The sequence below is a fragment of the Sebastes fasciatus genome, chromosome 9 (assembly GCF_043250625.1).
Source record: "Sebastes fasciatus isolate fSebFas1 chromosome 9, fSebFas1.pri, whole genome shotgun sequence".
Lineage (NCBI taxonomy): Eukaryota > Metazoa > Chordata > Actinopteri > Perciformes > Sebastidae > Sebastes > Sebastes fasciatus.
The window spans coordinates 14,280,763-14,297,839 of record NC_133803.1 but is presented as its reverse complement, the minus strand read 5'-3'; the positions used below and the strand labels follow the sequence as shown (position 1 = coordinate 14,297,839).

The following is a 17,077-nucleotide window of genomic DNA, read 5'->3' as shown; positions in this document are numbered from 1 at the left end:
CTTATCTTAACCCACGGCTGATTGTATAAACAGACTCTAAACTCTTTAACCATCAACAGATCTTTTGTTAAGACCAAACTGCTCCTCAGAAGTATAATACCACTCACTCACTCACACACATATACACACTGTCTGACAGTGTACGTATGAGGACTGCCAAATTCACTGAATCACCCATCCCACCACCATCTATCCAGGGCAAGTCAGGAAATGCTGACTGATTTACCTGGTAATTAAGGTCTACCCATGAGACAGTTTAACCAAAGCTATGAATCAAGACATTTCCCTCTGTGCTTTTCATCCTTCCATGCCTAAACCCTTATTTTACCATGAACCTCAAACTATTTTGTCTCACAAGGACATTTTTCAGTCATTACGTTCTCCTAGAGGACAGATTTTGTGAAAGTCAAAAGCCCATAAGCTCTGGGATATCACTGATTGCAGTGAAGAGTTAAGGAAAGAGAAAGAGACTTTTCCACTTGAGGTGCATTTAAGCTAACACAAGCATGGAATGAGCACCATCTCGCCGTACTGAATGCCACTAAATTATACAGTATGAAAACATTTGTCAACCCACAGGGGGGAAATTCTGGTGTTATATGATCACTCAAACTGTCAGACAAATTCTGTCTGTCTATCCATCTGCAAGACTAAGCATCTACCACCATGCTGTACTTATAGGCACAGTGGTGCTTTGAGTGCTAACATGCTCTAAATGACAATGCTAACATGCTGATGTGATAACCATGTTCACCAATTAGTTTGGGTTAGCGCTCTAACATTTGCTTATTAGCGAATTAACACAAAGTACAGCTAAGACTGATGGAAATCTCAGAAGTTTTGCAGGTATTTGGCTGTAAACCAAAGTATTTGATCACCAAAGTGATTCAAATTCATCCTGAGAGGGACATGAATGAACCAAATTTTACCATTAATGTGAACCTCATGGTGGCGCTACAGGAAAAGTCAAAGGATACATCCATTGGGCACTAAATGTTGAGATATTTCAGAGGATAGCTGAAAACTTTGACCTGCTGAGGGGCACAGGAAAAGTCAGGGAAAACCAAAGCCACTGGTTTCATCCTCTGGTTATCTCAGTGGGCAACTCTGAGATCTGAAAAGTGAAGCCAATGCAGAAGGGCTTCCAAATTGCATTCTTTCTAACAGCCAGCAGGGGGCGACTCCTCTGGTTGCAAAAAGAAGTCAGATTGTATAGAAGTCTATGAGAAAGTGACCCTACTTCTCACTTGATTTATTACCTCAGTAAACATTGTAATCATGAGTTTATGGTCTCAATCGCTAGTTTCAAGTCTTCTTCAATACAGCATGATGTTCATTTAGTGAATTATGGTCCCATTTAGAGTCAAATAGACCATAAAGCAGGGTATGCTTTAGCGCGTGGTTACCTTGTGATTGACAGGTGGCTACCACAGCGGTCTGGGAGTTGTCTGTGTTTTCGTCTTTGAACTTTAACCCTCTCAGAGTGTATTTTCAGTTGATGAAAGTTAACTGTAAGCTCTTTGGTCTCCTAAAAATGTCTTATTCAGCGTTCGGTTGTGCTTAGCTCCACCCTCTCGTGTCACTTCTGGTTGCAAATAACCAAGATGGCGACGGACAAAAATCAAGATGGCAATGGTAAAAATGACGAACTCAAGGCTTCAAAACAGCAGTCCACAAACCAATGGGTGATGGCACGGTGACTGTCCACTTCTTATACACAGTTTGTGGGTTATCTGTACCTAATTGCATCTAATAGTTGTCAAGACATTTCTCTAAGAACCCAAAATGTCAACCTCATGGTGACACTAGAGGAAAAGTTAGGGGATCACCGAAGTCAGTGGGTTTCCTCATCTGGGAAGCATGAATGTCTCTGCAAAAATGTATTTCAATCTAATAGTTGTAGGGAGCCATGCCGCTAGTAAAAAAAGAGGATGGTCATAAACCAATGGAACCACTTTTCTCCAAAACTTCACATCCCTGTTGAACTTTAACGCTACAAATCAAACATTAAACTGATAAATGTCACACAAGATTCTCACCAGAGTAAGAAAAAGAAGTAATGGAAAGACTGCAGTAATTTCCCCCATGCTTGCTTCATGCCCGGGGGGTTCGTGGTCAGCTCTGATAGGATTACAGTTAGAGAGAGCAGGCCCAGTGTCCAGAACCTGTGTTGTTTCTGGAGCGTCCATACAGGCTTTCAGTCTCTTTCACTTTACATTGTTACGATGAGTGCTGCCTCCTCACACACAGGGGGAAATTAATTTCCAGAGACACACTGCTACAACTGCAACGCCATGTGATGATAGTAGAATTATAGGCCCATTGGTGATGAGTTACTAGAGATGGGAAATCGTGAATCAGATGTTGTGCACAGTTCAGTTACATTAAAGAGCCCAGCCAAGCCATTGTTGTCTGATTTATGCACTGTGGGAGATTATTTCACTGCTGAACTAAGCTTAGAAAGGCTTTACTGTTGTACAATTAAGTTGACTTATGAGCAGATGTCTCCTTAAATGCCCAAACCTGCTAATTCATCCTTAACTTTGAACTCCTGAATGTCACTGATGTGTGGAGAGAAAGTCTGCATGTAAAGCTTTCTGATTATTGTCTAATCCACATATTGCTGTTTTCATAACATTTCTCCATCTATTGAATTGTTGCCAGAGGCTGACTCTAAAATGTCTTAGCCGCAGGCATCATATATATATATATATATATATATATATATATATATATATATATATAGTTGACGGATAACTGACTTTCCACTGTGTGCAAAAATTATATATTTAAATGTGGATATTATAGTGCTGACAGAGCTAACAGTGTTTACCTGGGGGGGAACTGGAAGGCGGGTGCTACACTTCCGCGCCAGCGCCGTTGTACGGACACAGATATCAGCTCTAACCGCCGCATGAGAGCAGTGCAAAGCGGTGGCCGTGAGCTAGCCAGTGGGGCATACTCACATGCACTAAAAGACATGCGCAGTCGGCCCAGCTATATCAACAAAAGCACAGAGAAACTGGGATTACAACACAGACAGAGGAAGAGCGACTTCATTCTCTGCTCAGGTAGATATTACTCCTCTATATCTTTACATTGCAAATAGGCCTATTGTTTGCTGCTTAGTGCTCTAGATATCGTATAGAGCAGTGGTTCCCAAACTTTTTAACTTCAAGGACCCCTAATCTGACCCAAATTAGACCACATACCCCCATTTTATATGATTTTGTCATATATATCATCATATATAAACAGGACTAAACCGAACAAATAAAAATACAGCAAGGCCCGTTTGTACAAGAAGGTTTTGTTTTAGCAATCCTCTATTTTAACAGTTGTATTTCATCAGCTGCAGTTTGATTATTCATTTAAGCATGTGAGCAAGTTACAGACAGGCATTAATAATTGACTGAGTCATTTGGAAATAGTCTATTTCAAACTCAGTAAAACAGGAACAAGATAACAAAGCGATCAAAAATAACCTGTTCTCAGAATATCACTGTATATAGGCAAGAAGTGGCCCGAAGCTCAGTGATGCGATGCTATTAATACATTGAAGGCTTCCATTGTGATTTAATTGAGGAAAGTTGTTCACCATCCAATTGGTAATAATAGCAGATAAGCACCCTTGTAAAACCAAGCCAAGCTGTCAGTCAGTTAGTCTGTCTAATTGTTTTACATTAGAGAGACACATTAGCCTTTACATAACAATAGAGGAAAATGCAACCAAAACTACAGGTGATTCGGTCCAAATTGACTCAGAGTACAATACTGGGCCAAGAATTGAGCCCTGAGGGACGCCACAACAAAGACGTGCAAAGTAAGACCGAATGCCTTACAGAGGCTAAAAAAAAATCCCCTGTGATGTCAGCACTTGAGACTCAGGTCTCAGCAGCATCAGTACACATCCAAATATCACTTGATAGTGTTTATTCAGTGCTGTGATTCTGACGTATCGTGGTCCTCCTAGACATAACTGCTGTTCAACTACCACAATTTCCAATATTTTGGAGATGGCACTCAATTAAGAGATTGGTCTGCGGTTGACAATTGACAATTTGAGTTCAATGTGTCTTGGCCAAAGGCACTTCGACATGTGGACAAAAGGAACTGGGGCAACAGGGGATCGAAGAACCAACCCTGAGATTGGTGGATAACCCACTCTACTGGGAGGCAGAGCAGTAGGTATTGCATTGACTGATGGTGTGTGATGGTAAGTACATTTTTAAGGAGACCATACCATTGCACAGAGGTGATGAAGGAGAAAGATGAAAAAGTGATTCAAGACTATATAGTCTTGATTAAATTCCTACTCTGCAATAACTTAAGTAAGTTTTAGTCAAATAAAGTAAAGATTTCCCCCACATTGAGGTTTTATCCTAACTTCATTAGGTTCTAACTTAAAGGATCTAATCTTTTATTAGATCAGTTAACAATAATCTAATGTCTAAATGATTATTTCTGGAGTCTAATCAAGCATTCAGTGACGGGAACCATTCAGACACAACATTTTAAAAAGAAAGTTCACATAAAGGCATCTCTCTCTGTCTCTCTCACTCACACTCACACACACACACACACACACACACACACACACACACACACACACACACACACAAACACACACTCAAAGGCCCCCTATCCTCATCACTCCGTATACCCATTACCCCCTCCTGTCTCTACACATTGACCTTCACCACACGGGTCCTCGCTCAAGATCTCAGCTTCTTTTCTTTTTCAATTTTCCCATACATAGCACCCACTGTTTTATAGGCGCCTGCAGGCGCAAGCAGTTTTTTTCTTATTCCCCAGACTAGAAAAAACTAGATGTGAATACAGTAAGGCCAGATCCTCTACTTCATGCACTGACACACTGGGAAAACCAGAGCCAGGCTTATGTTAAATGTGTGAAATGGAAGCAAATATTTCTTTTGGTAAAAAGGGTAAAGTTTTGAGAATCATGACAACCACGGTCCCTTATACCATTATATAACATTATTTACAGTAAGCCATTGATTTTGGCTCAATACACATCTTTAAAGACTCAACAGATGTGAATGTTAGGGCAGTAAAGTGTAATGTCAGGATTCATTTAGTTTTGATGAGGCTGCTTTTCAGAAGTTAAGAAGATATACAGTTGCTGCTGTTTAAAATATTACAATGACGTATTGGCAACACTATATGACCTACTGTGCAACTGTGTGAGTAACTCGATCTAACCTCATTTTTCCAAGTCTAATTTTGTTACAATTTGACCCAATTCTAACTCCAAGATCTTTTTTTAGTTAGGGACTTCACCCAAGATTGGCAGCACACAATACAACCAGAAACACACACATCTGAGTCATGGATCTATAAAGAGAACTGGATACAGCGTTGGAAGCAGGCTGCCGTTCATTCCTGCTAGAGTTGCTCAGTGGCGCAAGAAGCCAAAATGGCTCGACTGCCGAGTGATAAAGTACCTGGATCACCCGGCGATCTTCTGCATCCATTGGGCCCATAGAGCAGGCGCAATAACGTTTCCTTTAACCCCTGCCTCTCAGCCCTCGCTCCAGCCTCGGTCTCGGTCTCATTCACATGAACGGAGGAAGGGAAATAACTCTGGATTCGGCTATTAGTGCATTTTACAGCTTTTAGGACCCAATGATTTAAATAAGGGCTATTCAAGTGTTAACACTGGAAAGTTGATTTACTTAAAAAAAAATATATATCCGCTGAGTTACAGACGTATCTTTCCCAATGTTAGTCTATGGGAAAAAGTCTTTTTGGGCCCAATGGCATCACGTGATGGACACATAGGTTGTAATTCCACCGTTTGGCCACTACAAAAATTTGCTTCAAATCCCTATGCTCTTCCTGGGGGCTTGGTCTGAGTAAGTGAGGAGACACTTTTAGCAGCATAGTAACAGTAAGGTAAGAAGACATGAATTAGGACAAGAAGATACTCAGACCCACTGTCAAATGTACAGAAAAAATGCAAATTTATCATTTTCAAAGAGTGACTATACTGGCAGACAAAGCAGACGGGAGGTATGGTGGGTTTGGGAAGACGGATCAGGTTTGTTTGCCTTATCAGTGTGACATTGGGGAAGAGGACATACAAACATGTTGTGGTCAGAAATAGATGAGATACACAAGAGCATATAAGAGCAAAGTATGTCTATGAAAGAGGATGCAGCACAAAGAGAAATGAAGAAATAATGACAAGGAGAATTGCAGGCATCGTGAACAGGAAGGAAGATAGATGAGAAAAACAGACAGAGAGACGTGCAGAAACAGGAGCAGAGACAGATTGAGAGAACAAATTAAAAAAAAAGGGAAAAGACACGCACGAGGATGATCTTTTAATATAATGAGTGGCTGAGTTAAGTCGGGGAAGAATGTGCATATTCAGCACATGTCACTAGCCGGAGTCACAGAGTGCATTCTGCAACATCAGCTGCAGCAGTACAGTCGCTCCATTCCCAGGGCATCAAATACCAACGCTTTGTCACGGCCATCGGCATGTGATACTAACGCTTAAAGCACCCTTTAGTGTCGGTAGGAGACACATCAGGCTTTCCATTAACTACAATGTAAACCCATGTAAGTGTGGTAATGTTGTTATAAAGCTTTAGCAGGCAACACATTTTTGGCATCATTGGGCAAAAATTCCATAATAACCTCTCAGCATATTGTAATTCAAGTGTTCTGAGAGAAAACTAGACTTCTGCACCTCCTCATGGCTCTGTTTTCAGGCTTTAAAAAATCTAGCCCATGACGGGAGATTTTGACCAATCACAGGTAATTTCAGAGAGAGAGCGTTCCTATTGGCTGTACTCCGGCTGGTGGGCGGTGCTTGGTATTTCCTCAACTGATCTCAACATGGCTGCAAACTTTCTCATTTTACAGCTAAACAGTAAACTACAAGATGTTTCTGAAAACATTTGAGGAGAGAAATAGGCATTACAGTAACAGAATATTGATTCATATTTGATCAGCGCTGCCTAGTTTGACTGTTTCTCACAGAACACTTGAATTACAATATGCTGAAAGGTTATTATGGAATTTTTTTGCTCAATGATGCCAAAAACGTTCTACCTACTGAAGCTTTGAGCACGTGTTAGCTGCAACCACAAAGAGCGATACCGAGGGGTCTGACAAAGCGTCAGTATGTGACGAGTTGGGATGAGAACGCGTTGGTCACTCAGCAGCTACAAACTAATATTGGTTTTACAGTTGGATTCAACTCTAAACAGATCAAGTACCGCAAGCATCATCTGCATGCTCACAGCTTTATTCGCTTCTTCACAAATGTTTAGGTTGTTTCAGCGGCCCCTGTATGCAGTTCTGTGTAAGAAAGTTGGTAATTTGGGGCGTACGCAACGCATGCAACGTCAATGTCCTGCATGTCATCCCAACATTTTTCCTGTCAGTCTCTCCATTATCACTATAAATAAAGGCTTGAAAATGCCAAACACATCAAAAAAGTGGGTCATTTTAAACAAATATAACCCCAAGGTGACAGAAATATTTGACCTAATTTTCTTTGCCAAAACGAACAACTTGCATAATCAACGTCTTTACCGTCCAGACATGAAATGACATCATGCAAAGTGTACTTGCATATGTTTTCTTAACATGGGGCCAAGTTGCAGGAGGCGCTCAGAGGGGGTTGAGTTTCTTTTTCAGTGTCAAGTCCAATTTTACAGCCTTATGTTAAAGTGAATTTAAACCAGGAGAGATGCTACTACACGCAGCATTATTCACCATCAGCGTAGACACCTGATTCATCAAATGACTCGTTTTATTGCAGCTGGGGAAATTTTCCCTGGGTGCCTTGGAAAACCAATGGCACCACTCACCGCAGTCTTACTCTGCTTCAGACATGGTTAGCTGCCTAGGCATGAGTTAACTATTTAAGTTGCTTACACGACTGACAAACAAATGTTGCAATACAGCCGCGCCCACACGTGCTCTTGATGTACATGTAAACCTTTTCCCCAAAATACGGGTTGCTAATTTGGTGTTTTCCTCGGTGACTCCTGCCTGTTTTAAACCGTCTTCAACGGGAGGAGGAATTATGGCTTTGAATCAGCGCCAGGCATTCCTTCATGTGACTGTGAAGTGTGATTTATGAGTGACAACAGAAACACAGAGAGGGAGGGAGAGAGAGAGAGACACCGAGAGACAGAAAGAAGACAGAGGAAGGAGTTGGGGGGGTTTTGGGAGGAGGTAAGTTTCCAAGCTTCGAGCTAAGTTCTAGGTCTTTGAGGCAGCAGGTGTTGAAGCTGAAGATGTGCAGATGTAGCGCACACTTCAGATAAACACATGTAAAACACATGCGCACACACACAACAGATACAATGTCTCTACCACCTGTAGCTTCACGTGTGTGCTTTTTCATTCCTGGGTATTTCATATGATGTTTTAAAGCAGCAGTAGGCAGAATATTTTTGTCATCATTGGGCAAAAATTCCATAATAACCTTTCAGCATATTGTAATTCAAGTGTTCTGAGAGAAAACTAGTCTTCTGCACCTCCTCATGGCTCTGTTTTTAAGCTTTAAAATATCTAGCCCATGACGGGAGACTTTGGCCAATCACAGGTCATTTCAGAGAGAGAGAGCGTTTTCTGAAATTCTCCTTAGATTTTGCAAACTTGTCTGTTAGAGACACGATTACAGGTTCAAAGGGCCTGTTTAAACAGGTTTAATAACCATTTTCTCTATAAAGTCATGATGTTACACACTCTCCGCTACAGTAGGGTGGCATGCACCTTTAACGTTGGCAGTCTGCCAGTAAAAACAAAGAAGAAGAAGAAGAAGTAGGTAGTGAATTTCATAATGGTGCAGACTGAAAACTAGTAAATTGAGACATTAGCAAATGAAATTGCTAAATGTTCTGACAGAGAACGTTGGGGCAGAGTGGTCGTTATTACCATAGATATAGGTTATAACGGGATAACATTTAATGAAAAAAGTTTATCTACAGGAAAATTAATATGTGTCCACCCTAATGTTGAAACAAAACCTACGCCCTTGACTGTACACATGTCACATTCTCATTAAGGACTGAGCCCCTCCTAAAGGTCTGATCCTAGACTCGTCCCTGGCCTCCATCCTACTTATCAGGCTTTGGAAATTCCTTTCTGCTCAGCTATACTGCAGACTGCACTGGCATGAACTGTATTGTGTAAAACAATCAAACGGATTAGAGCCATGTGACGGCTCACGGTTGAGCTTTACATCAGGGTTAGAGCACATAACCAGGGCAAAAGTAAAAGAACAGTTCTGTGATGGAGTCTAATTATAATGCAGGAACAAGAGGGAAACACAGCTGAATGAATCGTGGCTCTTGTTGTCCTAAACACATGGGGATTGTGTGCCACTGAATGCAGCTTGAAGCTCTAACATCTGTGTGTGTGGTTCAAAACCACAGACGTCCAGCAGTGAGGACTCGAGGGGTCATGTTGAGAAGAGTGAAGGTGGAAATGACACTTTAGCCAATCTGGATATGATATGACTGACATAAAGATCTGAAAGTGTTTTTCACAATAGTTTAAAGGTGCTATTGATAACATTGATAACATTCAGCCATTAGATGTCACACCTTGTTAGAAGTGGGAACCAAACGTCAGATATCTTGTGGTTTTAGCTGACGTGTGTCGCCTCACTGTTTTGAGCGAAGCTCGTTCATGTATATTTAGAGCGAGCAAGCGCGAGCCCGACGCTGACTTTCGTTGACTTAACAGCCACAGGTGTCGCTGTTAACAAGCATTTCTGAAAGTCACAAACAGTCCCTTTAAAATAATAAATTCACTAACAGATTTTTTTTCTTTTCTTTTTAGGGAAAGCCATACTTTTATTTGGCACCTTTCTAAAAGCTATGTGGATATATTATTATTTCTTTTTTATTATTCATCTACAAAAACATGTTATAAATAAGACTCAGCATATTCCATATAATCATCATACCACAACAATCATAACCATCTACCATAACCTCCATTAGTGTTGGGTTTGAGCGTTACCTTTCCTGCGAAAAGGACATCTTAAAGTTTGTTTCACAATAGTTTAAAGGTGCTATTGATAACATTCAGCCACTAGATGTCACACCTTGTTAGAAGTGGGAACCAAACAGTCAGATATCTTCCACAGAGATAAACAAAATATTAATTTTGGAACTTTCAAAATCTTGAAAATTCACTATCAGATTTGTTTTTCTTTTTAGGAAAAGCCATACTTTTATTCGACACCTTTCTAAAAGCTCTGTGGATATATTATTATTTCTTTTTTATTATTCATCTACATAGAAAATGTTATAAATAAGACTCAGCATAAAGTATTCCAAATAATCATCATAACCATCTACCATAACCTCCTATAGTGTTGGATAAACCATCTACCATAAACTCCCCTATAGTGTCCGGTTGGAGCTGTTACCTTTCCCGCAGGCTCCCCTCTGAATGAACAGGACAGGTGGCTGCTGGAGCTTCTGCGCCCGGCTGCTGACCCTCTTCAGCTCGCAGATATTCCGGTAGGACACCCCGTCGCTTCCACACACCGGCTCTCCGGCTTTGCACACGCATACCCCGCTCTTGCTTCTTCTCCTCACTGTGATGGTGTAGGCCACCCCGGCGGGCACCGAGCACTCCAGCCCGTCTCCGCACACCGGGTCTCCGAGCTTCCCCAGTCCGCCGCAGGCTTCCCCTTCGCTGGACGCGCACACCAAGCAGCAGCGGCAGGCGTCCAGGCTTTGTCCCGCCGCCGGGCAGTCCGCCGGTAACCGGGGACACATCGACTTGTCGCACCGAGCGGGACATCCGACGGTGTACCGACTGGAGAGTTGCGCATCAGCCGGCACGGACGCAAAGGCTCCGATTACGCACAACAGTGACCAAAACATGACTCTGAAACTAAACTAAACTTTAAAATAGAAAGTTGAATAGAGTCCCAGAATAAGCTCGCTCTCTGCTTGCAGTGTAATGGGATGAGGGAGAGCTCAGTAGTAATGAAGGAGGGAGTCACTGGAGAGGCTGGAGAGGCATTTAACACAACGTAACCAATTACGCACCGCATCATAGACGCAACTCACTTTCTGGATAATCACAACAAGACGGTGATTGGTGCGTTTACGTGACGTAGTGAGCTGCTATTGATGTGTCTCCAGAAAGCCTGAGGATAGAATACAACAACAAAACAGAGGAAAGAGCAGAAAATAAGCCTGCATGGAATTGATCAGTGTAATGTATTTAAGTATCTAAGAGAATTGCAAAAGAGTTGTGTTTAAAGTCACTTTCTCTTGCTTCCCTCTAAGGGGGGGTTGAGAAGGTCAAGGTCATCTAACAGCAGCTCTTGTAGACACCCAGAGAAAAGTTCTAGGACATTTCAGCTCACACACTTTAATAGGCTACTCTATCAAAAAGTAAGCACAACTACAAGCCAAGTACCTTTCTGTAGGCCTACTTATACTTTTCTTAAGTATAGATTGAGTACAAGTAGGCCTATAAAACAAGCATACTGACAAGTATACAGAGAAGTCTAAGTATACTTGTTTTATACTGTATACTTAGACTTTTCTGTATACTTGTCAGTATGAGCCAAGTATGTACACTTTTGTTAATTATATCTCTGATAAGTAAAAGTAAAACGCAAACTGAAAGTATACTCTCTCATTTGAAGTTTAAAAGAAGTATACTAATAATAGCACACTTGAATAAACTCTTTGGTCATTGTTTGCTGATATGGGCACTGATATGTTCTCAACCTTTTTGGGGCCAGGGACCCTTAAAGGGTAGAACATTTTCCAAGGACCCCCTCATAATCGTAACACAGATTAAGTATATTGTTTACTACCATTTGTACTCTTAGATGCCATTGGAACTATTTATATTCTTAAATTCTTCAACATAAATACTTCAGACCTGTTTGATAGTGATAAAACAGAAACACATTTCAATTTAAATCATGATAAAGCTGCGGTGGGTAGAAATGGAGCAAGTATGAGACAGTAGTAGAACAGTAGTGCCTGAGACAGGTAATCTGAAAAAAAAAAATCTTGTGCCTCTGTGTCCTCCGGTGTTCCTAATGGCATCGGCAAGATTTCACAGACCGGAGGAAAACAACCAATCAGAGCTGATCTGGAGTCTGCCGTCCAGCTGCCGTCTATGAGACCCACGAGTCAATCACTTGCGAACTCCAACCAAACGGTCAAACTTACCATCATAGATTTTTTTAAAGCCTGAAAACAGAGCCACGAGGAGGTGCAGAAGTCTAGTTTTCTCTCAGAACACTTGAATTACAATATGCTGAAAGGTTATTATGGAATTTTTGCCCAATGATGCCAAACAATTGCTGCCCACTGAAGCTTTAAGATACAATTAGATAATCTGGGGAAATTTGCAATGTTACTGAATGTTAATACCATTTATATACCTCTTAAACAGAGGGTGATTGTATTTAAATTACATTTGGACTCAACTTGACAGCATTTATGGCCTACATTTTAATGAATTGATCTTAAAAAGTTACAGAGAATGAACAGTAGCAAGACTGGCATAATCCTAATAAACCCAGATACTTAAACTTACCAGTCTAAAGCTGCTAAAGTGCTTCAACTTAAAAATAATGAACTTATTGCTGTGCGTCACAATCATATCAGAGGTTTTATTGGCCCAAAGCTAATGTGGGTGGGAGTAATGGACACAATATGCTCGTTTTGTTGCTGCAAATGGTCCTCTTCTGTAGATATGTACTTTTTAATGATACAGCACAATTTTATAATTTATAGAAAATTATTTCACAGACCCCCTGACAAAGTGCCACGGACCCCACGTTGAGAATCACTGCTTTACAAACAGAAAAATAGAAAGAAAAAAACAACAGTAGTGGAAGGAGCCACAGCACGCACAGCAGCCCAGATGTTTTATATGCTGCACAGCCCTCCACACATCCTGCTGGCCTATTTCCTGCTTGTTTTTTTTTTTACTACTCCCTTTACGAATTAGTCACTCCTGGCATCCACACAAGCCCTATGGCTAATTAAGAAAATCAGTGGTGGAAAAAAAAAAACTTGGGTGGATTGTGGGATTTGTGGAGTTAATGTAGCACTTTATAAACAGCCAAATTTGTTCTAATTGGAAAGTTGCAAGAGAACATCGTTTATGATCTTATTCCAGCTTTATAAGCACCCAGCTAGCAGGGGAATAAACAACATCTCATCCAAATTACAGCAATTATTTCATCCCAAGTTCAAGTGTAAATCAATCAAAGATCCAAATATGTCTTTCAGTAACCGTTTGTGCCACGTACCAACACGTTCTCATGACATACTGACACTTTGTCAGAACCCTCAGTGTCACTTTTCAGTTGCAGTAAACATATGCCCAATGGTGTGAAGTAAACAAAAACACTTGCTTAAGTATAGGCAATAAAACCGCTATAGTTTATAGGTTTAGGAAAAAACAACATGGTTGGGCTTAAAACTACTATGGTTGTACAGTGAAAACAGGGCCGGCTCTGGCCCTTTTGGTGCCCAGGGCGAAATTTGGATTTGGAGCCCCCCGGTGGGTGCCCCTCTTCATTTTCTGCATTTAGCTAACAATTAAATAAATAAATAAACTTTTCACCCTTGTATCTCTCTTTCTCACACTTCTTCATCTGCCCATGCACACTTATTTGTTAATAAAAGTGTAAATTGTAGTGAAACGGACTTAACACTTTTAAGTCAACAATATCAGGGACCATGGTTACCTCCGCCAAGGCCAAAGGCCTTGAAGGAAGTAACAGGAGGTTACAAACCGGCGTTGGTTTGTCTGTCTGTCTGTCTGTCTGTCTGTCTGTTAGCAGGATTACTCCAAAAGTTTGTGATGGATTTGAATGAAATTGTTTGGATGGGTGTTGTGTAGCACAATGAACTTATACATTAGATTTTGGTGGCGATCCAGATCATGATCCGGATTCAGGAATATTTCGAAGGATTCCGATCAGCCTGAGCATTAAGACCAAAGGGTATAACACATGCGCAGTGTAACTGATGACGCATTGATGACGCATGACACCGCCTCCTTCTGAGAGCAGAGAGATACGTGTGTGGATGTGTGTGCGGGAGCTGCTGGCCGTCCGTGGTGAGAAAGAAAAAAAGCAGTAGATGACGGGATGAGACACAACGTAGTGTAATGTTATACAGACACAACAACGCTGCTGAATGAGAGAGGCATCCGCCGATACATTACACGGAAACAACCGTGTTAATAATAAGCCGACCACCTCATGGTACCGCCAGCTGTGAGTTGTGATCTGTTTTTAAAGTCACGCACCTTGGCGGAGGTATGCGCTCTCCGAGTGCCATTCTAGTTTATTTATATTATAATAAATTAAAATTAAAATAAAAATCGTATTTTTTTTTCTTAAAGCCATTGTGATGTCTGATGTGTGTGGGTTAGGGTTCTATGGGGGTTGGACCATAACGCTAACCCTAGAGTGGTGGCGGGGGGGCTACACATCCAAATTTCGCCTAAAGGCACCAAAAGGGCAAGAGCCGGCCCTGGACACATTTCAAATATCAAGGGACCAAATTCTAGCGTTGGTGAACAAAAAATCTCTGTTAGGTTGTGAGCTGTAAAAGAATCCAGTAAAACACTGAGGCAATAAGCTCACCTCAATATAATGTGATGGATTATGGGCACAGGGTTGTATTAATAATGGCTCTTGGTTTAAATGGCGTGGCTGGACGCAGGGGAGCACCTTGGGAGCGGAGGGGATGGAGGGACGAGGCCCCCCGCAATGCGCCAGAGATCACGGTAACACAAGGCTCTGTATCCAAAAGGCCATTAGAGAGGGGCATAAAGGGATGGAGGGCAGTCAGAGACTTGACTGCCTTGTGCAGCACAGGAAACAGTGGGGGTGTACACTTTAGACTTGTAAGTCTAAGAGAGTTCAAGGCAGACTAATTGTTCTCAGTTAAATGAGAGCACCATGTAATTTTGATGCATAGCGGCACGCGCCGTCGACTGATCTAAAAATGAATGAAAGTCATACAGCAGCAGTAGTAGTAGTAAGGCCTTACAACATCACCAGACCCATTATGTGGCAATACTCGTGGAGCTCGAGGACGTAGGCGACAGAACTGGTGGGAAAATCCGCAGATGAAAACAACCTCATGTATGAGGAACACCCATTCTCCAACCAAGGCCAGAGAGTTTAACCCAGGATGGACTCCACTGAGGTCTGTGTGATGTCTGCGCTCCAGTCCGCAATGATTGTCTCTGGCTGTGACCGAGGCCCTTCATAGGGCTTCATTTCCACGTCTGCAGCCACACCAAAGTCTCGCATCCTCCTCCAATGAGGAGCTGAGATGTACCACTTGACATCATCCTTATTATACATGCAGTATATTGTGATATACTGCACACACAAAGACTGGAGCCCAGAACATGTCACAGCCGGGTATCGGACTGATTAAAGAGGCTTTAAATAATTATTCAGTGTAGCTCCATGAGCTCACTCTGCAGATCCATCAACACACTGTATAAAGCCAGAGGCTGCATGTGTACCGAGCTGATGAAGGATGACATGCATGACTAAATCATCAGTGTCGAGGAGGAAATGTACACTGTATGTGCAGCAGTGGAATGTAACTAAGTACAGTTACTTATCTACTCTACTTAAGTACTTAGTACTTTATTGCCTCCGCCAAGGCCCAAGGCCTAGGAAGGAGGTTATGTTTTCACTGGAGTTGGTTTGTTGGTTTGTTTGTCCGTTTGGAGGATTACTCCAAAAGTCTGCGATGGATTTGAACCTGTAGATTCAGCGTTTTTTTACATTAAACATTAAACTTAAGTTACAGTTGAGTTCGACCAAAGCACACTTGGTGATCGTTGGAAAGAGTAACGACGACGGTTTATGTGAGTTTTATTTCGTTTCTGTCCAGTTTGAATGAAGTGTTTTACGCTGCTCTGCTGCGTACAGCTGATCTCAACATAAACAAAAATACACATGGATGATGACTCAAGCTGCACGGAGAGAGGAGAGGAGGGGGGTGGGGGGGGGGGGGCAATCGTACTCGGGCAGCTTGGCGGAGGTCTGCGCTCTCTGAGTGCCATTCCAGTTTCATTTCATACTACTTTATACTTCTACTCCACTACAATTCAGAGGGAGATGCACTTATTGTTACTTAGCTGTAGTTATTAGTGCAGATTAAGATTTAAATTTTTCTACAAAACATATGATGAACTCAGTAATAATAATCCTATATATTATGTATAGCCATAATATAGTATATCATGTCATACTAGCTTGTTGCGAAGGAGGCAAAATAACGCTCCAAATTTGCGCTTAATTTTGGCGAGGAAAAACTGGCATGGCCATTTTCAAAGGGGTCCCATGACCTTTGACCTCAAAATATGTGAATGAAAATGGGTTCTCTGGGTACCCACGAGTCTCCCCTTTACAGACATGCCCATTTTATGATAATCACATGCAGTTTTGGGGCAAGCCATAGTCAAGTCAGCACACTGACACACTGACAGCTGTTGTTACCTGTTGGGCTGCAGTTTGCCATGTTATGATTTGAGCACATTTCTTTTATGCTAAATGCAGTACCTGTGAGGGTTTCTGGACAATATGTGTCATTGTTTAGTGTTATTAATTGATTTTCAGTAATAAATATATACAAACATTTGCATAAAGCAAGCATATTTGCCCACTCCCATGTTGATAAGAGTATTAAACACTTGACAAATCTCCCTTTAAAGTGGCAGTAGGCATTATATTGTTGGCATCATTGGGCAAAAATTCCATAATAACCTTTCAACATATTGTAATAAAGTTTTCTGAGAGAAAACTAGACTTCTGCACCTCATCATGGCTCTGTTTTCAGGCTTTAAAAAATCTAGCCCGTGATGGAAGACTTTGACCAATCACAGATCATTTCATTTGAGAGCGTTCCTATTAGCTGTGCTCCGGTCATGTGACTGGAAGTTGGTGTTCCTTCGACCGTTTGGTCGGAGTTCGCGAGTGATTGACGGCCGGCTCTCATAGACGGCAGCTGGACAGCAGACCTCAGATCAGCTCTTACTGCTCGTTTTCCTCCGG

General features: G+C 41.6%; 1 protein-coding gene across 1 annotated transcript in view; it reads right to left on the bottom strand.

The window, feature by feature from the left end:
- LOC141773966 (serine protease HTRA1A-like) overlaps positions 1-11,039 on the bottom strand; it is a 33,208-nt gene extending 22,169 nt beyond the window's left edge. Inside the window, exon 1 of the mRNA XM_074646195.1 lies at positions 10,427-11,039. Coding sequence (XP_074502296.1) covers positions 10,427-10,889 — 463 coding nt within the window. The 5' untranslated portion in view covers positions 10,890-11,039. The remainder of the gene's footprint in view (positions 1-10,426) is intronic.
- Between the last annotated feature and the right edge of the window lie 6,038 nt (positions 11,040-17,077).